A 22973-nucleotide genomic window follows, 5' to 3' on the forward strand; every position below is an offset into this window, starting at 1 on the left:
TGGGGGTCGATGAGGGGGCAAGGCCGGGGTCCCCGGCTGTGGCATCTGGAGAGCTGCCCCCCGCCTTCTGCGCACGGGCATGGCTGCTTCTGCTGGTACTCAGCTACTGTGCCTCATCTGATGGGCTGGCGTGTCAGCTACCCCAGCTTGGGAAACCCTGCTGGAGAGGTATTTCCAAGCCACGAAGGAAGGTCTCGCTAGCAGAAGGGTGACCCCCATAGCTGCCTGTAGATAAGGAGACATTAGTGGCATTGCTCTGCTAGCACACTGTGAATCACGTAAATTCACTCTCAGTTTGGTCTTTGGAAATTTATTACAAGGTTCAAAGGCAGAGTCCTACAGCACTTAAATGTTTTCTGAAACTATCCCAATGAATTATGATTTCTGATTGTATCAATTTCATTTCATTTCCAGCTAGTATCTCCTCATTGCATGACCTACCTTCTCTCGCAAGCAAAGAATATTACTAACTGGGGGAAAACAAGTAGGAAGAATGACTTTAATGAAAAGTTGAAAAGATACACGCTTTGTTAAATGAAGTTTCCTCAACAATGTTATAAATGCTAAGGGGAAAAGCGCTGTCCCAGGAAACAAGGGGCGCTGCAGGCACCCCAGGCCACGGGGGCCAGCCCACTGAAGCTGTATCACGCCGCAAGCCCTCCGCAATTTCCAGCCAGACACTAGCTGACCCCCGAAATTTCTGGGGGCTCCCACATGCCAGTAAGACAAACCGCAGGTGGGCCGTTAGCAAAGCTGTGCGGACCGCTCCCCACGGCTTCCCGAGCCGGTGCGTGTGCGGCGGGGAGGCAGGCCGCGCTCCCAAGGGCTGCCAGAGGCGCGGGCAGGGAGCCAGAGCCGCGCCAGCAGCGGGGCCGGCCGGCTCGAGTTGAGGAATCTCCCGAAGAAAACCATGAGGGGGCCACCGCCGAGGGCCTACAGTGGGTCCGCTCCACGCCCCAGGCCAAACCGACACGGGTCCAGGCACCGCCGGCAGCCCGGCGCCCCCACGGGTACTCACTTGCCTCAGCCACCGGGACCCGCGCCCCTCAGCGCCCGCCGGCCCCCCGGGGCAGCCCCCGGGGCAGCAGGCGGGCTCCGCATCGAGGCGCCCGAGGAGCCGGCGGGACCGAGTCCCACCAACAAGGGGCAGCGCCCACAGCTGGCGGGGCAGTAACGGCCGTAACGGAAAAGCCCCGCGCCCCGGAAGTGCTACTGGCCGGGCCGGGCCCGCCCCCGCCCCGCTGGCGGCCTGACCCGGAAGCAGTCGCGGCACGCTGACCGTGGCAGGGCCCGCGTCCCGCTATGGCTCCCAAGGGCGGCCCTGGCGGGCGGCAGCAGTCGGAGGAAGACTTGCTCCTCCAGGACTTCAGCCGCAACCTCTCCGCCAAGTCCTCCGCGCTCTTCTTCGGCAACGCCTTCATCGTGTCCGCCATCCCCATCTGTGAGCGGCGGGGGTCCCGGCGGGGCGGGCGGCAGGCCCTGGTGTGGGGGCCCCGGCGGTGCGGGGGGCGAGCGGCATGCCCCGGGGCGGGGGCCCCAGCGGTGCGGGGGGGTGAGCGGCATGCCCCGGGGCGGGGGAAGCGGCCGGCTCTGAGGGGAGCGGGGACTGCCCGCGGCCCGCTTCGGGCTCCTGGCCCGCTACCGGCTGCGGGTGGTGGTCCCCGGGCTGCTGGGGCTCACCTTGCCCGTTTGGGCCGACTGGCGGGGCGTCCTGGCTGCCAGCGTGCCGTGCCGAACGCGGCCCGGCAGGCTGCGTCGTGCCAGCCCGGGGCAGCGGGCACGGGCCGTGCGGCGCCCTGTGGGGGGGGCGAGCCGCTGAGGAGCACTGACGTGTCAGCGCCGGTGAGCCCGGCGGGCGGGCGGCGGCTTCTCACCGAGCCTGGGCCCCTCGGCCACAAGCAAAGCAGGTATCTGTGTTCGAAAGTGGTTTTTAAGGCAGTTCGAGGAGCCCTCCAAGTGATTTTGCAGGAACTGGTTTCGGTCTGGCAGAACCAGTGCTGAATTACAGCGCTCATAAACTCCGTAGGACTCCTGTGGGGGCGCTTTTCTTTGAGAGCGAAACTGCTCAAAATGTCTTTTTTTTTTCTTTCTTTCTTTAAGGGCTTTACTGGAGGATATGGCATATGGATCTGGTTCAGTCCGCAGTCCTGTATAGCGTAATGACCCTCATCAGTACCTACCTAGTAGCTTTTGCATATAAGAATGTCAAGTTTGTTCTCAAACACAAGTAAGTTTGGTGGCTCTTTGAAGTAGAAATTATTATTAAATAATTCATCAAAACCAGCTTTTCCAACATTTTTTATGAATGTCTGAAATGTTACTACAAAATCTATTTTATACAGAAGTGTCCCCTAATTGGTTTCCTTTACCTCTCTTGTAATTGTGAAATAGACTAGTCTTGTCAGCTAAGAGTACAACGAAATAACAAAAATGCCTTCATTCTCAGCAGGTATTGCCACAAACTGTAGTTGACTAATACTTTTAGTAATTTAATTATTTCTTATTGTCCCTTCAATTCAGAAAAACTGTTCAGTGTCTTGCTTAATTTTTGTTCTTCTCTGTAACTACAGCTTCCTATAACCCCAGGGTTGGGATTTCTTTTAATTTTTCAACTCTAATGTAAATGGTGTTTCTTACAGAGTAGCACAGAAAAGAGAAGATGCTGTTTCCAAAGAAGTTACTCGCAAGTTGTCTGAGGCAGACAATAGGAAGATGTCTCGTAAGGAGAAGGATGAAAGGTAATCCTCTCTGTTCTCTTCATTCTCTCCCTTCTTATAATACTGCCTGGTGTCTTTAAGGCTCTAGGTAGGGTGTTGGGGACTGTTGCTTTGCCATTGGGTTTTTTTCTGCATTCTGGTAAGTAGAATCACAGAATGATTTGGGTTGCAAGGGACCTTAAAGATGATCTAGTTCCAGCCCGCCTGACATACTGTCAGTTCTTTGTTCATCCATAAAGCCTTTTTGAGGCGAGTGATCAATGAAAGGTCTCAGACATTGAAACCTTTATCAATAGGTCCTATAAGGCAGCCTCTCAGTCCTCGAGCCACAAAGCAAAACAACACAACTTACTGTATACAGGCCTTCTGATAACTCCTCCGAGGAGTAAGCATCATGGCTGTCTTCAGAAATCAGAAAAGCTCCTTTTCTTAAGGATGGGCCACTGTGATGTATTTTGCGTAGTGGCACGCAGGCTCCTTCAGAATAGCATTTCCATATACTGCTGGGCCACACTGGCAATCACTGGTTGTACTTGTTACCCCTCACTGGCACATGTCAGTGTGCAGATTTCCAACTAAATAGGTCATACTAATATCCAGGCTATACCTGATGAGTGTATTGGGAAGCACTTAGTATTAGATGCTCATTAGGGCTGTACAAGGCATGAGGTAATGACCTGTCAGGTCTTTGGAGCAAAAAGCCTTATCTTCCTTTCTAATTTCTAATAGCAAGGCATGCAGGTGGCACGTTAACAGATACAGGCTCACAAGAAGTGTTACTTATGAAGGGCTAGGTTTGATGTGCCTGGTAGGAAAACAAGCGTAAGCCATTTAAGTGTACAGGTGCGGAGTATATGCAGGGGTTTGCCTTTAAGTAATGAGTTGACTGGTAGTTCTTGCTGCGCTCCATCTTTTAGAACCTAGCTATAACAAGAGCAGCCGTATGTGGTTTAGTACACCCTGGGTGTTAATCGCTTCACAGTGGTGTCTGTGCCAGGATATGCATGGATTTAAATAAGTTTGAAATAACGTCTCAACTTCTTCCTAGAATTCTGTGGAAGAAAAATGAAGTTGCAGACTATGAAGCAACGACTTTTTCCATCTTCTACAACAATACTCTCTTTCTGGTCTTGGTCATCATTGCTTCATTTTTTGTGCTGAAGAACTTCAACCCCACTGTGTATCCTTTATGTCATGCTTGAAACAACTGGAGTCTTACTCCTATTTGTTGTCAATAGTAGCTATGCTTCTCATGTGGGTTATGAGATTACTCTGTTGGTGCCTGCAGTTTGTTGTAGTATCACAGCTTAGAAACACTGTAACGTAAAAATAGAGGTGTCAAAAAGAAAAAAGTCCCCGTCATCTAAATGTTTAACATCTTGCTTTAAAGATACTGGTTGGACGATACACAGAAACTCTCAGGGCTTTGCTGTTAACAATTGTAATTGTGGAATGAGGAGGTGGCTTGTGTTCTTACAGGATGCTGCAGCAGTGGTTAATTGTCAGGTGCTCTTACGCCACAGGATTGTTTAGTTTCAGTAACCTCACAAGCAAAATTGTTACTTAAGCAAATAAGTACTGCCAGTCAGGGCCACGTATGTTAATTAAAGATCTTCTGTATTTAAGCATATTTATAAACACTTTTTTAAGAGAACAGGGTAAACTTTAGGCGTGTCTTAATTTTGAGGTGAAGTACAATGTCAGCGTCCTGCTAACAGCCTTGATTGTAAGCTATATTTCAAGTGATGATGTTGCAATTTCAAAACTCGTAGACAAAGACCATTTCAATTGCTTGTTTTTCATAAAACTTGTACTAAGTGTTCTATGCAAAAGAAGTGGTGCTTCACAAGTATATGTCCTTAACCTTTTCCCTACAGAAACTACATTCTTTCTATAAGTGCTTCATCTGGACTGATTGCTCTGCTATCTACAGGTTCCAAGTAGATAAAACCCCACAGCAGTTCATTTCTGTGAGAGGGTTCAACTATCATACAAAAGCTTAAGGGTGGAATAGGAATACATTTTTTGTTTATAATGTGACTGCTTGAGGGTATGGGGGGAGGGTTTGAATCCAAAAGGAATTATATTTACTCTTGGGATCTTTACACATTATTCAATAACAGAATTGATGATTTTTTTTACTTACCTAGCAAGGAAACAGCGTGTGAGCAGTTACCAAACATAACCTTTCCAAAGCACCACGTAGGTGTGATGGTGCTACAAACTACTAGGCAAGTACAGCGTAGTGGGCTGCTACACAGCAGGCCAAATAGTTACACTTAAACCCCCTAACAGACTTCCCCTCTAAGTTTGGTGACTGTTACAAGAGCCAAACTCACTGGTGATGAAAAGTGACAATCCACCATTTATCATTGTAACTTGAAAAGTTTTAATAAAAAGGAGGCGCTTTTTTGTCATTTGATTCCTTGTATTTCCATTCCTAATTTTTAAAAATCCCTGGTATGTTCATGGGCAAGCAGTGTGTGTAGGTTTGTCAAATCTTTCTGCCTCTAGGAGAGAGGAGTCTTCTACAAGTTAGTGTACATACTGTATGTGTTGGAAATACTCCTCATTTTTAAGTAACTCAGAGTCAGGACAAATCTTAAACTTCCTAAAAAAATACTTCTGAAGTGGTTTGATACTTTCTGGTCCCGTCATCGTCTCCCCCCCCTTTCATCTCTAAAGTCATAAATAAATATAAAACAGTGCCAGTTTGCCTGGCACAACTTAATAAAAATGCTTTAGCTAGCTCTTTATGATGGGTTTATCAGATAATCCTTTTTTTCATGCTATTGGTGAAGCCGCTCTTAAGTTAAATGCTAAACTCTGCTACTGTTAATGGAATTCTATTGTAAAAGTTACAGATACTGCCATTACAGACTTGGAATCCTAAGCAGGGAAGAAAGAGAAAGCTTATAATCAGATTTAATGTAACAATGACTTTGCTGATCTTAACTTCAATGAGATTTGTATTTATGTAAAATAGAGTAAAAATGAAGATTCTGGAGTGCAGGAGACAGTGTATCTGGCCTGCCTTAGAGTATGCAGAGTTTGTGATTTCTCTAGTTCTGACAAACGCAACCAGGGCAGTCTCACAAAACTATTACCTAATGACCCAGTGCCTGCTGACTATTAATACTCAGCATCCTTTGGGATTGGGGGTTGGATGGGGGTCTTCAATCTCAACTCTCCACTGCTTGAGTTACTTCTACTTTGCTTCCCAGTACAGATAGTACTCTTCATGTGCTTACATCATGAAAATTCCAGCAGTTGTGGTGCACTTTAGAGGTGCCATTGAAATTACTTTTCTGGTCGGTCATTCAACACTCCAGATAAACTTCGTGGTTTTCCCTCAAAATAGTAGATTTTTCTTTTATCGCTTCTGCCTCCTTATTTGCTACTGAAAGGAGACTTCCCATATTGCTGGTGCCTGCCTTGCATAATTTTACTTTCCTTGGCCTATCACTTATTGTAAAGGATATAATTTGTATATATTTTAGTCTGTTTAGCATATGTAAAACAGATTTCTAACAGACCTATAAACAGTCAGAATCAAACATGAGGCAAGGTTGGCTGCTCTGTAAGCAACAGGACTTGAATGTTGCTGTTTTGCTGTCACGGGTGATTTGTTTTTGAGGTTTTTCTGGAGGGTTGTGTTTGTTTTTTCCCTTGCAATCCCCACTGCAAGTTCCACCCACTTTCTGTGGTATAATGCCAAAAGTTAGCCTAAGGATGGGCTACTGCTGGGCATCCCATTGCCCTCAGAGCATTAGGCAAGCTGACTTAAGCTTTTGCTCTAAGTAAGGGCAAATGCCATCTCATTTTCAATTTTTTTTAAAAAAAGAACGTTGGGAATTGATGTATTTTTAATACGTTGTTGGATTCCCATGAGTGTGAGAAGGGGGAGAGAGAACATTAAGTTGTACTGTTGGTCATGTTGGTCACGTTCTGTTAACTTCAGGCCAAAATGTTACATTCACCTGATGTCTGCCTCAAGAGACTTAACATCTAGAAGTACCTTCTCCGAGACGCACAGCCAGCCCAGCCCTTCGCTCCCCGGCTGTACCTGCTCCTCTGGCCCGAGGTCATTGTCCGTTGCCTGGCCCAGGTAGCGCTGAGGATTAGCGTGTCCCTGTGGAATGATACACACCCATTTTCAACGTAAACCATTGCTGTTTCAAAATCAGTCTCACCATTAGTAACAGGTCTCTTAAGTATAAAATTAGATGCACAAAATGCTTTTATTGTGTCCAAGCAGAAGTCGAAGTCAGACTGCATTTCTGGATATACAGTAGCTAAGTTCATTTACACATACCATAGCTCATGGGATTAAATACAGGAGAAGACAACTCAAGTATTAGTATCTGTTCACATGGCTCGTGAACACTGTGCACGCTCTGCAGATATCCTGGATTTAAGGGGACTAGAATACAAGGGTCCTACAAATACTGTACATAGTTGTACCCCCCTAGGAAATAGTGCCCGAAGTACACGATTCAATACGAGTGAGAAACAGCTACTGAAATCATAGATGTGTTTTACAAAGCAAACTCATGGTGAACTATGACACGGGTCTTAAGATGGGCAAATCAATATATAAATGCTTACTATCAACTCCTGTAGAGGGATGAAATGCTCACAAAAAACTACCTGATTAAAATGTGTCTTAAAAATACTATGCATTTACTTATGCCCGATTCCAGAACAAGTTAAAGCAAATGTAGCCTTCCACCAAATTACGTACCTGATTTTCTTTCTGGTATTTTTCAGCAGCCATATATTATATATGTATTTATAAGTATCTATATCCTTAAAAGCTCATGAATATTGAAATTTGCAATAGCTCTGTCTACAAGCAGGCAGAAGTAGAGGCAGGTTTCTATAGATGCAAAACCCAATATTTTATCATGGCTTTCATGGTTTAAGGTTAACTTAACATTAGAATTTGCAAACAGCTGTTGTTTTTATTAACCTGACATGCGAGGTTGGGTTTTCTACCTGTGCTCTTCTGTCTTGTACTCAGAAATATGTCCTATGAGCACTCCACAGCTGAAGTAATTGTATAGTTAGGAGCTGAGCTATCTAATTTCTAACTAATTCTCCGTATTACATCCTTTATTCAACTACAAACAAAATCTAAAGCTTATATTCAGCATAAAAAAGAGAACAGAAAATCTGAGCTTGCCCCTTCTATCTGTTAACCTGAAGAAACTTTATAGTTGAGATTTCCCAAATATGGTTTTATTAAAACCTTAAATTGTGTCTGGCTTTTCTTCATTGAAAAAATAGATCTGTACATCCTTCTTTAATTACCAAGTACCTGAAGGTTATAAATTATTTTTTGCTTTACAAGTGTTTTCCACAGCACAAGCATGAGGTGCTAAGAGTAAAGTAAAAAATGAATTCAGTTGAAGTTAAGAAAATACAAGATCATTCTTGGTTAGAAGAGAGATAACTGTGCTTTTAAATTTCACTGCAGATTAGTAGCAACAGCACACATCTCAAAGGATCCAGTGACAGTAGACACCAAGCAGCAAGCTGCTGAATGATTCTCATGACCGGATATTAATTCGGGACTGTACTTCTGTACAGAGCACTTTTTAAACCATGCAGTCCAGGTAATTCATGCATTGCATTATGATCTGTAGTCCTTCTTGCTGTAGGGCTTATTTCCCAGAATATTATCTATTTCGTTTACAATATGGGATGTCATCTTTGGAAGGACCTGGGGGTAGAAGAAAACTGATGTTTAATCAAGCTTCCATTAAAGGTTTTTCCAAATCTAAATCTAAATTTTATCAAACAACATTTCCTCTGGGTTTTTAAACATCCATCTAATACCTTTCTGCCTTAAAGGAAAAATGGCTGCAGTATCTTTACCCAGTGAGAGAATCACAGAAGTACTCTGAAACTTCACATGCACGGTGTTGCCCAGCTGCAGTGGAAAGCAAGCTGGTGGCAAGAGCACCACGGGAAGCTCTTATTATGAAAAGCAACAGAGAATAATTAAGGTGGGTGCAAGTGACACGTGCCCCACAGAAGACTTAGCACAGAATATATCACAACATGCCCTGCAATTCGGTCTGTTGCTTTTTCAGGTACATTAAACCTGCTGGTGCCACCCTTCTGTTACTGGATACAGCTGTAACTACTGCAAATGGTGCCAAGTCATGGGGATACACCATAGGTTTGCGTAATTAATGTGCATAACTAGAACTGGAAGACACCTGAAACAAGATACAAAGTATTAAAACTATATTAAAAGAAGTAGGGTGCTGGTACCAAGGCATGCTGGTGTTACCCGCACAGGGAGCTGAACAGTAGCCCACCACTGGGCTGAGGTGCCACCACCACCTGCACTTGCCTGTATGGCTCCAAGGTTCTCTATCAGCTGCTCTGGGTTGGAAGATCCCAGAAGGACGGAGCTCACCCCTTCATTTCTCAGGCACCATGCTGGGAATAAAGTCACAAGTTGGTCAGGAACATAGGCTTTGCGACATGGCATTACTCCAGATCCTAATGCCTGTCAGAGCTTCTGTCTGACAGAGCCGAGTAACTGCCGGCTTCCACCCGTGAAGGGACCATTCGGAGAAACAGGGAGGTCAGGGCTGGAGCCCCGAGGATGGCCCAAGATACACTAGACCTCTTGTCAATCAAAGCCTGGTGATGATGATGCTGGAAACAATCTTATTTCAAGTAATTTTTAAATCTACCACTTAAATTTTTTGTAAAAGAATGTTATTATTGCGTGAGGCTAGCGGACCGAGGGTAACCTCAAAAACAATACACAGCATTTTAATATCCTACAGTGTGTTTTGTTCTTTTACTGTGTTCCTTGAAACGCGTTGGTGCCCTGGGTTTGGGTTAGCCTTCTCCTAATGAGCTGTTGCTTTGTCCGCCTTCAGTCTTTCCTTCTTGCATTTTGTTCCATAAGCCCTGATAGCAAATAATCATTTAAGCATTTTAAATAATAAACAGATCTATAGATACTGGCAAAGATAAAGCCATCCTTGCTCCTGTTTGAAAGGCGACACACCTTTGCCTGTGCCACATTCACCTAACCATCCCGATACTTAACAGATGTCAGGAGCACTTACAGAGCTCCCCTGGCTGTAGGGGTCTGCATAGGATCTCGCCTGCACTCTGCTCTCACCAGCCCGTAAGGCACCAACTTTCTGCCAGCATTGCAGAGTATTTCCCTTCGCACTACGGGAACACGAGCTGGGTCCAGTGCTGGTGACAGCAGTGACAGTCGTCGCCCGCCCTGTCACCTACCGACAGCCAGCTGGGGCAGCGTGCACCCGAGGCGCTCGGCGATGGGCGACAGGTCCTTCAGCTTCCCCTGCTGCTTCCTGCCTTCCTCGCTGATGATTTTCTCTTTCAGCCACTGGTAGCACTGGAGGTGAATTACATTGCAATCGACTGTTAGCTTTAATCTTCCAAAATGGAAAGTTTAAGGCAATTACAAACAGCTCTTAAAAAGCCATATCCAACCCAGGAGGTAATGGAAGCTAAATAACACGATGCTTTGCTACCCGAAGCAATTACAACAGGACCAGGACGTCTCTGGTGGGAGCCTGACTGTCTCTCTCTGGCTTTACGCCACTGGTGGATTCAGTCCGGAAGCGGGAACCTCCTCAGCTTTATTTTTGGACCACTGAATCCCATCGTAGAGTGGGAAAAAGTGAAATACTAGTCAACTTGAGAAGATTTTGACACAGACCCCCTCCCCCCAAAATGGTGAAAGAACATCTGACCTTGCTCAAGATTTATTATTACCATTCAAGATTAGAAAATTAATTAAATGAAGCTGAGATTTCCATTCTCCCAGCTCCAGAATGGAGACTTGATTCTGCTTCACTCTCATCAATTTAGTTTGGATCCCTCTCTGTGATGCTACCTTCTTAGCTAGCTTTCACTAAATGTTAATAATACATTTTATTTTGGAAAAAAATCCCAAATGCAATGAAATACCACATTTGAAAATGCTGCCTTTTGTAAGTAAGTCAATGTAGACTGCATCTTTCCTTTAAAAAGCACCAAGATGAACAAAAACCAGCACAGGGATGTGCGTCAGTCTGCTGGCACTTGTCAGGCAGCATTGGCTTTTGCCCATCAGCTGATACAGAGGCTCAAATACCATTTTTTTCAAATCTGTGACATTCTAGTGGTCTGCTGTTTTTCAAACTGTTGAATAATACACCTGCCATGGGCATGTATAGAAGGAGACCCCATAACCCCCAATAAGAATAAAATCAGGATAATCGTTGGAGCAACTGAGTGCTGTGGTGATGATGCTGCAATGCTAAAACCTGTTAGAGAGGGCTGCTGCCCTGCCTGGCAAAGGGCGGGACCACAGAGGACCCCCAAGTTTTGTGGGGTGCTGGGGGCCTGCCCTGCTGCAGGGCTCCCTGGAGGGATGCTGCGGGGCTGAGCTCCCACCGTGGCTCGCCCCCATGCACTCGCTGCCTGGTGGGTTGGTGCCCAGGGACATGTGGGCAGAAAAGCGATGTCCAAGCCTGTTTTACCCACTCCGTGGTTAAGAGGGTTTGAAGTCACAGCAGCTGCATCGATTCACAACAGCTGGGAGCATCATGGACAACAGAACTGCTGGGCTTGTGTCCTCTCGCTGATGGTGTCCAGTCAATGTAAGGGTGGTGACAACATACTTTTGCAGACACCCCCCCCGCCTGGCTCCAGTCACGTGCTGCCCCACAACCAGCTCGCAGCCATCAGCTCACAGTGATGGGAATGCGAGCGTCTTTATAACCCAGATTCTCCCGTACTTTGGAGTACGGTTGCCAGAGAAACTGAGCGGATCTATCAATACAGCAGCACACAGGCCAGCCTTTGCATGAGGGATCTGTTTTCCCTTTGTTATTTTCCTGCCCTCACAGAAGCAGCACATTTACTTTTCTCAAACGTGCAAAAAGAATATACCTTTAGTGCAGCCCTTGAGCTTTCAGGGACACCGTTGCCATATTTCCCTGAGATGATCCCACAGGCCAGTGGAGACCAAGTCATTGCCCCGACTCCTGCAGAGAAAACAGAGAAGGAGGCTTCAGGAGACTGCAGGAAATCAGAGTTGTATCAAAAATAGGACTTTCAGTTAAAAAAATACAAGCAAAACAATTGCTGATTGCTTCCATTGCTGCTGGCAGGGACACCTGGTCAGTGCCTCCCAGGAAGATGCTGCTGGTGCCCTGATGAATACACCGATCAGCATATTCATCCAAAACCTCACTGTGAGAGCCCCAGCCCCACCCTGGCTCCTGCTGCAGCGAAGGACCCACACTCCTGACCCCTGACCAGGTATCTCCTACGCCCGCTCTGCCTGGCACCCTCATGTCCTTCTCATCCTGGCTCTGCTTGGCAGGGGCACCAGCTCCTGGCCACCCCCCAGCACAGCCCCCAGCACAGCCGTGCCGGGCACCATGGCCGGAGACCCCCCAGGAGGCATCAGGGTCCTCCGATGTGGGACAGAGGTGGCACCTCCGGGGCTGCAGGAGGCTTGAAGAGTAAGAAGCAGCCATGGAATTAACACCTATTTCTATCAGAGGCACAGTAAGCCGGTTTTTCTCTTGAGTCATTAGATAGATGCGCGTCTGTCCCCTCCAGGCCCAGGGAAGGAGAGCACTGTTCCCATCTAGAGCCCCAGATCAGCCCGTGCTCTGTTTCTTTCTGCAAATGGAATAGCCGGCAGGCACAGCAGTCTCAGACTCACCGATTTTGTGATATAATTCCGGCAGCTGAACCTCCACTTTCTCTCTTTGGAAAAGATGGTATTCAGCTTGTTCACACACAGGTGGTATCATGTTAAACTGCCTGGCTACGGAGTAGGCTTCCTGCAGAAAAGAAGTCAGTAGATAAACGACTAGGTTAAGGAAAAGCATCTTGTAGGATAGAACCTACCAGCCAGCGCTCCTTGAGCGTACAGGAGACGACGAACCCAAGCTTCACTCTGCCTTCGCAAGGGCTATCCCTTAGCACGTCCCCACGCACACCGCCATGCCAAGGCAGAGATGCAGCCGCATTGCTGGCTGTGCTGCTCCCCCGCTGCCCCCGCGCCCACCACAGCAGGGCACGTGCCCACCCCCTGCCGCTGCCAGCCCCAAGCTGCTGCGCCGGCTCAGCAGTGAGCCGAACAACTGCCCGGCTGAGATGGTGGGTGCTGAGATTGTTTATCGTGTTTTGACCCCGCTGCAAGAAGCAGGGACTGGCAGAACGCTCCTGGCATCTCTCAGGACTGTAGAACAGTTTGGGTGGGAAGGACCCAAGGTCACCAAGTCCAACCCCTGGCAGTGAGCAGGGACATCTCCAGCCAGAGCAGCCCGCTCAGAGCCCCGTCCAGCCTGGCCTTGAACATTTCCAGGGATGAGGCATCCACCACTTCTCCGAGCAACAACAAATGCTTCTGAGGAAGCGTTAAGGACAAGCTGTCTGGGTGCTGGTTCCCCAGCCTAGGGTTTCTGAGGTAAAGCCAACGAGGAGGTCCCTACGGCCAGGCAGGGGTATTTCCCATCTGCACCTCTGGACACAACATGTTCAGAGCGGTGCCGCCCGTGGGGGCTTCTCCCCTGCACAGGGACCCTTCCCACCGCGGCAGCAGCCCCGATGGTCCCACAGGTCATGGGGCTGCTGCTGAGAGCCACGTCTTAAATGGGGCAGCAGTGGCCACGGGCATGGACATCAAACAGGCCCTTTACCAAAAGTCTTGAAGTCAACCAAATAAAACTAGAATTAAACAAACCCCCATTAAACCAGCCAGGACCCCCAAACCACTAGATCAGTCCATCTTCTAGTTAACATCAGGCTCATTAGAGAAGGGGTTTTAAAACTATTTTAGGTGAAAAGGTGTTGGATGGAGTAAAACGCAGACATCCCCAGCCCAGTCACACGCTCGTGGTTCAGCTCCCAGCATGGCTTCCAGCAGGCGCTTGCAGCCTGGACGGACGGAGAACTACCGAGTGCCAGCGCTTCCCTAAAGATCGACTTTACCATGATCTCCATAGCGCTCCAGCGCGACGTTCCCCAGTACATCGCCATGCCTTGATTTATTACATGTGTCATCGCTCGGACAATTTCTAAAGGAGGCAAAAAAAGTAGTATGAGAACTGCACAGAGGCCAATTTTTCAGCACCAAATCCTCCCAAAGCCACTTAGAAATGCCTAGTGTGCTGACAAGCCTGAGCAGCTTTGCATTAAACACTACTTCTGCTGCGCCTCTTTCTCAAGCATGGATGAAAAAGCATTGACAGTACAAATGAAAAGACATTTATCCTATCCTGCAGTTTAAAAACTGCCTTTACCAACTGGCTATTGCCTACCACCTCCTTACAATAATATTTCTTTTAAAATTTAACACAAGAGGGCAGCACAGTCGAAAAATAAACTAAAAGATCAATTACATTTATTTTAAAATTTGTTTACTAAAAGCCTATATCTGGTGCTGCTTCTTTTTACAAGGAATATTGGGATGCTGAGGATAAAGTTGCAAAACTGGATGATTGAACCCTGCTCTGCCGAGGGCCCCTTGCCCACAGGAGGATCAGGCAGCACCTCTGCAAAACCCAGCACCGCTCCTCAGCGCAGCAGTCCCGTGGTCCTCATTCTCCTTTGGGAAGGTGGAAGCCTGCGAGGCTGCATGCACCAGGACAGCATCTTTAATTTCCATCCGTCAGACCTTTGCTGAGCAGCCCCGTCTTCTTGTGCAGGGGAAAACCCCATTATAAACTTTAGCTTGTGAGAAAAGGAGAAAAACTTGTCTATCTTCATGGTTTCATGGGAGGTTGCAGAGCCTGGTAGGATGCCTTGCTAATGCTATAAATAAAATAGTCCCTGCTTACTGCTTGCAGCTCATTTTTCAGCCTTATTTCTGCCTGGAAGCAGTCTGCTGGGTACATGGTGTATGGGGATCCAGGCAGTGCCCATCGCATCGCTGCTGCAGAGGAGCCAGGGGCTGAGTGGGGTCCCCAGGGCAGGAGGGTCTGGGGACTAGTGGGGTCTGCAGCCCCGGGGGGGACAGTCCTCATGAGCAACTATGAGAGCATAAATAACTGCCCTGGCTGCAGTAATAAATTCATATTTCTTACTGAGCTTTGGCACTCCCTGCCCTTTGGAGCTGAGCAGTGGCTGCCAGGGCACTGGCACTACACTGGCCACTAGCAGCACATCATTTAAATGGAGAGAAATGGGCTAAACTCACTCAGAGAAGCAAAAAAAAAAAAAAAAAAAAAAAGTAATAAAAAAATAATTCACACTTAGTCACCACTCCCAGTACCGCACAAGGCACCCCGCAGTCAGTGGGTGCTGCCACCTCTCAGTGTGCTCTTCCCTTGGGAAAGCGGCAAGGAACCCGTACTCCACACCTACACCATTGATTTCTGACCCATCAAACTACATGAAATGACTCTGGTCAGGCACAGGGCTGCGCGGAGGAGCCCTGTGGGCCTGTTAAATCCCTTGGCGTGCCTGCTGTTACTGGCACAATGAATCTGGGCACTGCTGTCTCAAGATCAAGATGAGCTGCCTTTTATATCATGAGGATTCTCATCCTATTTATGGAAAGAAAAAAAGAAAGGGAGCTTGGCAGAGGGGAGATTACACTGCCAATCTTGATGTTATTGTGAGATTTCTTCTGCAGGCAGCGACAAGCAGCTAAAGATGATGAAGTCTCCATTTATAACCTCAGAGGGCTGTACATGAGACTCTGCGCCTCTTGTGCTGAGCTCCTGCCTTCCCACGGGAAGGGGAGATTTCCTCTCAAGGGACACATTGGCTTGAGGAGTCTTTCCCCTGATGAAGAAGAGAGTTCAAATGCCAAATATTGTTTTCTTCTTTTTGTTTTTCCCCCCTCTTTCATTTTGGCCAAAGTCACACTTTTCTCTATTTCTAAGCATTTTATTCTTGGGCATGTCCTAGCCCAACAAAACGCCCCGCTATCAGGCAGCTACCCGAGGCGCGCGGTGTGTGATGGGCAGCTGCACGGCAATCCCTCCCTCCCCGGCAGCCCCAGCTTCTCTCTGCCTTTAGGTTTCTATTTTTGCCACACTACCGTTTAGGAATTTTGATAAGCATTTCATCATACGCCTCTTACACATTTCAGTCCATGGTTGTTTCCATTTCTCCCACCTCTAGTCCTTTCAAGAAAAACTGAAGTCAACTCAAAAAAAAAAGAAAAAAAAAGTATATATATATATCTATATCTCTTCTTGTTTACCAGAGCCTGCTCCCATGGGCATGGTGATGGGATGGATTGTGAAGAGCACATGTCTGGATCACTCGGTCTGCCAGCTGGATGGCACAAATGGCATCGCTTAAGAAGGGAATATTTTTTAAAAAAATATAAATGGATCTTTCAAACCCCAGAAAACAGCTTTCAGTGGCAAAATAATAATAATAATAATAATAATTTTGAAGTGGCTTAAAGTTCCCTGACAGGAACCACACCACCTTCCCTCCCTGCTTGTCAGGGCTGTGGGCTGGCTGATGCAACTCCCCCAGCACTGTGACAACAGAGGGTCTCACCGGGGCACCCTAGGGACCCTCCTTCCCCTCGGCCAGAGCTGCCCTGCTTGCTGCTGGGAAAACCACTTGGGATGAGGAAAAAAAGCATCTGCTAGCACAGTTGGGGGATCAGCTCTCCAGCCTGACTAACAAGGCATGAAACCTGCCGAAATTCAGGAGAGAACCCAGGCCCTTCCCATCACCCATCTCCAGAGGTCCCAGCACGGGGGGACCAGGCGCTGGCGGGGTCCCCCAGGCACAGGATGGCCCCACATGTGGCTGAGCCCAGCGAGGGCAGCCCCTCACCTGCCTGCCCCAGGAACAGCCCTGGGCAAGGGGGGACACGGCTGCCCTGAACAGGGACCAAGGGCCTGCCTGCAGGGTTATGCAAAGGGCTTTGAGCGGGATACTCATCTCCAGATGCTCCTTGAAGCTAATATTGTATTGCTTTTACAATGGAAAGCTTTTTTAGTCTGCTCAGAGACTTTTAAGAAAGGTAAATACATTTCTGATTTTCACATTAAGCAAGCTTTGCCTGCCCCTTTGGGGACCAGAGTTGCCTACGATAAAGAAATCTGTATTAAACGCTCATCTTCTCTTATTAGCTCTGCGTCCCCCATGCCTTCTAAGGCAGCCCGAGCGGGGCCGGCAGCAGCGCGGGCGACGGGGAGCGACCCTGCTGCGGCTGGGGACCCCCAGGTGAGCGGCTGCTCCGCCGCCTGCTGATGCCCGTGGGCACACGCATCACAGCAGTGAGAGCAGAGGAACCTCACCTGCATGCAGCAAGCGAGGAAAACACAACGCACATTGGAAGTCTATCCTTCATTGGGTTGTACCTTACCGCAGGCAACCGTGCTGCTTGCTGGAGCGGGACCCTCGCGTGCTGTCACGAGCAGCACAAGCAGGGGACGTCTGAAGGTTACCTACCAACCACTCTCCATCAGAAGCGGCTATTTACTCGTGGGAAAAGCATAGGCATGTAAGGAGATGGAGCAGGGATTGCATGTCTTGCGGAGGCAGCTCAGCACTTACTGCACACGCCAGAGAGCGCAGAACTGACAGATGGTTCAACAGATGCTCTGGGATAGAAGTGGCTTAGTAGGTGAACCATGAAAAAAAAGCACCAAGTACATAGAAAGAATCAACACCACACCATTCATAATAAAAATGTCCCTTTTTTCACCCTGCTCGAAATCTCACCAAGCACCACAGTTTATACCTTATTGCCAAGCTCTGGCGCTGCTACCAGTATCTGTAGCATCTTAAAAGCCGCAATCAGCTGTGCTGCGCGGGCGTGGGTAATATATTCAGCATTGCCTCCTTAGATGACAACTGACTGAGCGGAGAGGTCATTTCTCCCTCCAAGATACAACATGTCATCTTCCTTGACCTCATCAGCTACCGCAAAATCCTCACCGGTCCTACACCCCCAGGCAGTGCCGCAAGCGGGTGCCGCGGGCGCTGGTCAGCCAGGGCAGCGGTGCTGCCGTCCCTCCAGGGTTCACGCCAGGTCATGCAGCCCCGCGCTTGGGAAGGGAGTAGGTGTCACGACCACTGAGACTCAAGCCAGGAGCTTCGAAGTGACCTGTCAAGCTCCAGGTTTGTTTGCTTTATATGTACTCATCCGTGACAGCTTCAGCAGCCTGTAAGTCTTCTCACATTTTTTATTTAGCTATGAAGCTGATCTTCTGCCACAGTGCGAATGGCTGCGTTAGCTCCAAGGGGAAAAGAGAAGGAACAGGAGCTGGTGCCCACCAGATAGGGCGCTAGCCCAAAACAGAGCGATGGAGGCTCCTGGATAACCGAGCCGTCCAGCCATGGACCAGCCATGCATGTATGGCTATCAGCAATTAGGAAAAGTAATTAAAAAACACAGACACTTCCCAGAGTGACTTTTCACGACTTTTCTGAGCATCTCTGGGTCTAGTGCCACCAGCAGCCGGGACACCACTTCATGGCAGGGATATTCAAATGAAAATTCAATAAAGTGTTGCTAAAATCTTTCTCTGGCATTACCTTAACATGAAAGTCATATATGTATATTTTATATATGTTTTTATATATATATTTCTATTTTTATATATAAAGTGCCCATCACCATATTGATAAACATTCTTTGGAACCACTCTTGATGGCAGAGGTGAGAACAGGAGTCAGTCTGTCAGCACCTCAGCACTTCTGTATCCAACCATTTTTTTTAAAAAAAAACAAACCAAAAAACCCACAAGACACTGCTGTTCTTGCAAGTTCCTAAATTCGTTCCCTGAATTTAATGAGGACTGTTCCCCAGCAGGACAAGGGGCTGAGCCCAGCCCTGGGCAGAGCACCGCTGCTCCCTGTGCCTGGGCGTCCCTGCTGTGCCCGGGGGGGAGCTTGTCCTCACACAGCCCCTCGGCCAGAAGCTCAGCCTGTGCTGCTCCTGTGCTTGGGGCAGTGAACCCTACAGCTTGCCAGTTCTTCCTTTTTTCTGACCACTCATTGGATTGTGCCCCTGGTTTTAGCCCCGGGAGAAGCACACGCCACCGGCAGTCCAGGGAACAGGGACGAGGATGGGGACAGCAGCGCTGGCACGCTCTCCTCTCTAGAGCTGGCTGCACCAGGAGTAGGGACGTGCAAGTTTCCTCTGACAGAGACCTGCCTTAAATGCAAACAGAAGTTCACTTTATCTGAAGGAATCGGGAAAAGGAAATAAAAAGCCAAACAATGTTAAAGCTGCCACTGGGACACAAAGGAAACTTCAATTTCCTTCCAAGAGATACAAACTCATTTCATTGAAGGGTAGATCTATAGGGCTCCAGGGTATCACGGGTAAGGTATTTCACATTTAAGCTGCCCCACCTGAATATTTAATAAACACAATTGGTTTTCATTTCCTATCATCATCAGTCTAAGCCTGTAAGCCAGGATCAGTCAAGTTAAAACCCTTAATTCAAACTTCCACTAACCTTCCATGGGCGTATTGTTGTCTGGCCGGTTGGCAAAGACGACGTCCACATACTCCAGCTGCAGCCTCTGGAGAGATGCCTTCAGCCCTGGGAAGAGCAAAGCAGAGACATGACCCTGCGCGGTCAGCGCAAGCAGCAGTGCAGCAGCACAGAGCCGGCAGGTGCGAACCAGCCCTGCGCCGGGGCTAGAACAGAGCTCGTTGCATCTCTACACACGTGTACGTATGTTTGTACATATACATGTACACACACAACCACAGACCATATGAGAAGGACGCTGCATAACATTGTCCCCTATCTATGCTACCATATTAAGAAGAAAACACCAGTTCGGCCACATGCAGAGTCCCCCCCTTCCACGAGAATTTGCTTTATTTTTTAATTACGCTGAGATTTGGATTGGAACAGACACTGGTTACCGAGCGTGTCCGTGGTCAGCCCATCAGGAGGCAGCTGCCAGGGACAGGTTTCAGGGCTCTGCTTCTGTTCAGAGTTAATTTAACCTAAATGACATTGCAGAGCCTTTCTGTGCAAGCCCAGGGCACACCGCCCCGGTCCCGTCCCACCTAACGAAGCCCTGCCCCGGGGGTCCTCCCCAAAGGGCAAGCCCCGATGGGAGGATGGTGGCACTCAGACACGTTACAATGGGCAGATAAAGCACCGTGGAGGGCTTCACCTCTCTGCAGGGTAAGCAAGCTGAGCCCACCGATGCGTTGCCTAGGGCAGGGAGAGTTTTGCAGAGCAAGACGAGGCAGGCCGTACAGCTACAGTCCTGGGCTGCCCAAGCTTCGGCAACTCCCCTACGAGGGTCTGACGGGAGGCGGCATCAAAAACTTGTGAGTGAGTGAGAGTGAGAGAGTGAGAGTGAGAGAGAGGGAGAGTGTGCGTGCGTGTGTGTGCATGAGAGAGAGAGGAGGATTTCTAACACTTGTTTTCTATGAATCTTCCCAAGAACAAAATGTTTTTACGAATGTTCATGAAGAATGAGCCAAAAAAGAGCAGTCTGAAAATGTGTGCTGAATTTTGGGATGAAAAAAATGCCTATTTTTGCCAAATGTATTTATAGAAAATTGCTAACGTTGACCTTAACTTTATTTGCTATGTGTTCTGCAAAGTTATTTCAACTGCTGCCAGTATTTTTCTATCATCTCGTGAAGTAGCTCCACAAGAAATGGAATGTGGATGGGTTTGGATGCCTGTGACACAGCTGTGGCTTTCCTGAGCACCTCTGGGTCTAGTGCCACCAGCAGCCTAGACACCACTTCATGGTGGGGTTATTCAAATGAAAGTTCAATAAAACGTTGCTAAAAAATTTTCTCCGGCATTACCTTAACATGAAAGTCATATCCTAACGTAGCTGAATTCTGCCAATACTAAATAATTAAAACCTTCCAGGACAATCCCCGATGTATGAGCTGGTTACTATGAGGCAAACCCGACTGTGCTCTGGTGATGCTCCTTATCACGCAGAGATAGCTCCTTTGGGATGGGAGATGAGCAAACCTGCACCCCTGGGAGGAGGCGGCTCTGCGCCCCTCGCCCAGCTTGCTGGTGGCCCCGTTCAGCCCACCTGGGACAGTATCAGCCAGGGTGCGATGGGGATGGCAGCGACATATCCCAGGTGGGTAATATAAATATAGTAATAATATTCTCTGTATAATCTAAGTTTTAATGTCAATGGAACATGTCCTGGTTGTTGAAAGCTGTGATAAACAAGCCATTACAGATTCTGGTGACAAAAACATGCAAATGGCCAAACGCAAGTTAAACTGCCCTTTCTGGTGGGCAAACCTGATTCTCAGCCGTCGGATGCCAGCTCCCGCTGAGCGCAGCCCAAAGCCCCCTCCGCCCCTCCTGCAGCCCGAGCTGAGCTGCCGGCTGCTCCTGTGCCAGGCACGCTAATAACGGAGCCCAACCTGAATATCCCTCTTCTGGTTTGCCTTGGCAGCAAACATCAGCTCAACCAATCACCGCCATAAACAAATAGGGCTTATCTCCTAAATCAGAGAGGAGGCTAATTACCCCAGCATACCCAGTGCAATAAAGAGAATGGCTTTTCATCACTGCAGCCCTTGTGGGGTGTTGCTTTGTGGAGGGTGCTGTTCCCCTGGGGCTTCAGCCCTGGATGACCCCAGCTGGCATTGCCCAGCAAGGAGCCGCCGCTGCCCCAGGCTCCCCCAGGGACCTCAGCACGGAGCATATAATTTCCCAGGAACCCAAAGAACACGTTTTGCACATTCCTCCGTGGCAGCAGGCAAAGTGGGTCAAAAAGCAAGAGGTGGGCGATGCGAAGCCCTCTGCAGAGACCTGAAGCACAGGTACCAAGCCTGATGCTTCCCTCCTGCCCCAAAGGCTTCCCAGACCCTGAGGAGCCAGATGCCCCCAGTAACTCCCTTCCACGACTTTACACAGCTTTTCACCAAACCCACGTTATTTTTACTCAGGATTTATATAGAAGACAGGCCCAGACCCCCATGCTGCTGGCTGCTTTTCTGGCTCTGGAACCTGGTCACAATCTGTGGTCAGCCCCAGGGTCCTCCTGGGGAGGTTTGGGGTCTGATCCAGCCCCCGTTGGGAGCCAGCCCAAGCTGGCACCTCTCACTGGGACAAGGTCACAGCTGACGCTGCTCCTTAATGTGACAGAAATGTGTCTTTTTATGGGTGCTGCTCTATTTGTGTCCTGCATGAAAATCCTGTGCAGGTTATGATTACAGCCCTGGTCATTGTGCCCGGGTGCCTGACCCGATGCCCAACAGCCTTCCAGAAAGAGCCAGAGTAGGCGAAACACATTTATCCGTACAGAAAAATGTATGTGCTCTCACTCCCTCTCCAACAATAATGTACCTGAAAGAACAAAAAAAGCAATTGGAAGACAAGGAGCTTGCATTAGACCCAGCAGAGACAGGTGAATAAATCCCCATGGATGAGTAAGGTAGTGCAGGGCGCCTCTCAGCGGGATGCAGGACGGGATGCAAGGAGCTGGGTGAGGGAAGGTACGACAAAATTGAGCTCCTGAGAAGAAGCAGCACTGAGAGCAAACCACAGCCCTTCCCAGCCGGCTGCTCGGTGGATGGGACCTGGCAGCCCTCCCAAGGCTATTTCTGCAGGCTGGCATCATGCCCCGCATCCTCATCCCTCCTGGCTCTGCCAAGGGAGACCATGTGGCCAGAGCCACGTCTGCTGACCGCATGCTGCTGCTGACCCCCCGGCCGCTCCAGGAAAGGGCTGGGAGTGTCAGCAGAGCAGCTCCAAACCCCCTAAGCCTTCCCACCTCCTGCCATCCCACAGCAGCTGGGACTTGGGCCGTTCTTGAGGACAATGGTGCGAAGCTGCCAGGAAGCCATGCGAGGCAGCGAACGATGAAACCCCCAGCGTGGCAAACCCCGGTCACTGCAGATAAGTGATAAATCTGCAAGCCACGCACACACAGCCGGCCAAGGACAACCCGCTCACTTATTAGAGCAAAACCCCAAAGGGTTATTGCTGCACAGAGGTGTGGTACAGAAGGCATTTTGTCTGCCATGCGTTTGCTCATGCTTTTTGAGAAAAAGCCGTAATCATCCTTTGGTGCATTTGGGGCACTTTCCCAGCTTGGGAAATGCCTCATGCCAGGCTGGCACGGAGGAGCAGCGAGCGCTGGGGTCAAGCAGACCTGGCTTATGGGAGAGCATTCGCCTTAGGGTCCTGCCGCTTGCACCCACCGGGCCCATGCCAGCGCACTGAGGCACGGCCAGAGCCTACCCCACACAACACATACCTTCAATGATGTGTTTTCTCGAAAGCCCTCTTTCTGTTTCAGCTCTGC

At 48.7% G+C, this 22973-nt stretch overlaps 3 protein-coding genes across 8 annotated transcripts in view; 1 reads left to right on the forward strand and 2 right to left on the reverse strand.

Annotated features, from left to right (window-relative positions):
* LOC119157088 (TCDD inducible poly(ADP-ribose) polymerase) overlaps positions 1-1197 on the reverse strand; it is a 40827-nt gene extending 39630 nt beyond the window's left edge. For all 4 annotated transcript variants that reach the window (XM_037407631.1, XM_037407627.1, XM_037407629.1 and 1 more), the window contains exon 1: positions 1019-1197. The gene's annotated coding sequence lies outside the window, so the exon portion shown is untranslated. The remainder of the gene's footprint in view (positions 1-1018) is intronic.
* Positions 1191-5139, forward strand: SSR3 (signal sequence receptor subunit 3). The gene is made up of 5 exons (XM_037407637.1): positions 1191-1441; positions 2101-2227; positions 2640-2738; positions 3766-3897; positions 4595-5139. The coding sequence occupies exons 1-5, from the start codon at positions 1303-1305 to the stop codon at positions 4659-4661; spliced, it is 564 nt and encodes a 187-aa protein (XP_037263534.1). The 5' UTR covers positions 1191-1302; the 3' UTR covers positions 4662-5139.
* Positions 5140-7936: 2797 nt separating this feature from the next.
* The window catches only part of KCNAB1 (potassium voltage-gated channel subfamily A member regulatory beta subunit 1), a 72545-nt gene continuing 57508 nt past the window's right edge, over positions 7937-22973 (reverse strand). For all 3 annotated transcript variants that reach the window (XM_037407636.1, XM_037407633.1, XM_037407635.1), the window contains exons 7-14: positions 22926-22969; positions 19169-19255; positions 13716-13801; positions 12442-12562; positions 11658-11752; positions 9993-10113; positions 9082-9170; positions 7937-8442 (exon numbers count right to left, since the gene is read on the reverse strand). In XM_037407636.1, coding sequence (XP_037263533.1) covers positions 8353-8442; positions 9082-9170; positions 9993-10113; positions 11658-11752; positions 12442-12562; positions 13716-13801; positions 19169-19255; positions 22926-22969 — 733 coding nt within the window. In that variant the 3' untranslated portion in view covers positions 7937-8352. The remainder of the gene's footprint in view (positions 8443-9081; positions 9171-9992; positions 10114-11657; positions 11753-12441; positions 12563-13715; positions 13802-19168; positions 19256-22925; positions 22970-22973) is intronic.

This window comes from Falco rusticolus, chromosome 13 (genome assembly GCF_015220075.1).
Source record: "Falco rusticolus isolate bFalRus1 chromosome 13, bFalRus1.pri, whole genome shotgun sequence".
Taxonomy (NCBI): domain Eukaryota; kingdom Metazoa; phylum Chordata; class Aves; order Falconiformes; family Falconidae; genus Falco; species Falco rusticolus.

Coding starts and splice junctions, on each gene's coding strand:
- SSR3 (XM_037407637.1), top strand. CDS start 1,303: ATGGCTCCCAAGGGCGGCCCTGGCGGGCGGCAGCAGTCGGAGGAAGAC. Junction 1,442..2,100: donor CGTGTCCGCCATCCCCATCT/GTGAGCGGCGGG, acceptor TCTTTCTTTAAG/GGCTTTACTGGAGGATATGG. Junction 2,228..2,639: donor AAGTTTGTTCTCAAACACAA/GTAAGTTTGGTG, acceptor TGTTTCTTACAG/AGTAGCACAGAAAAGAGAAG.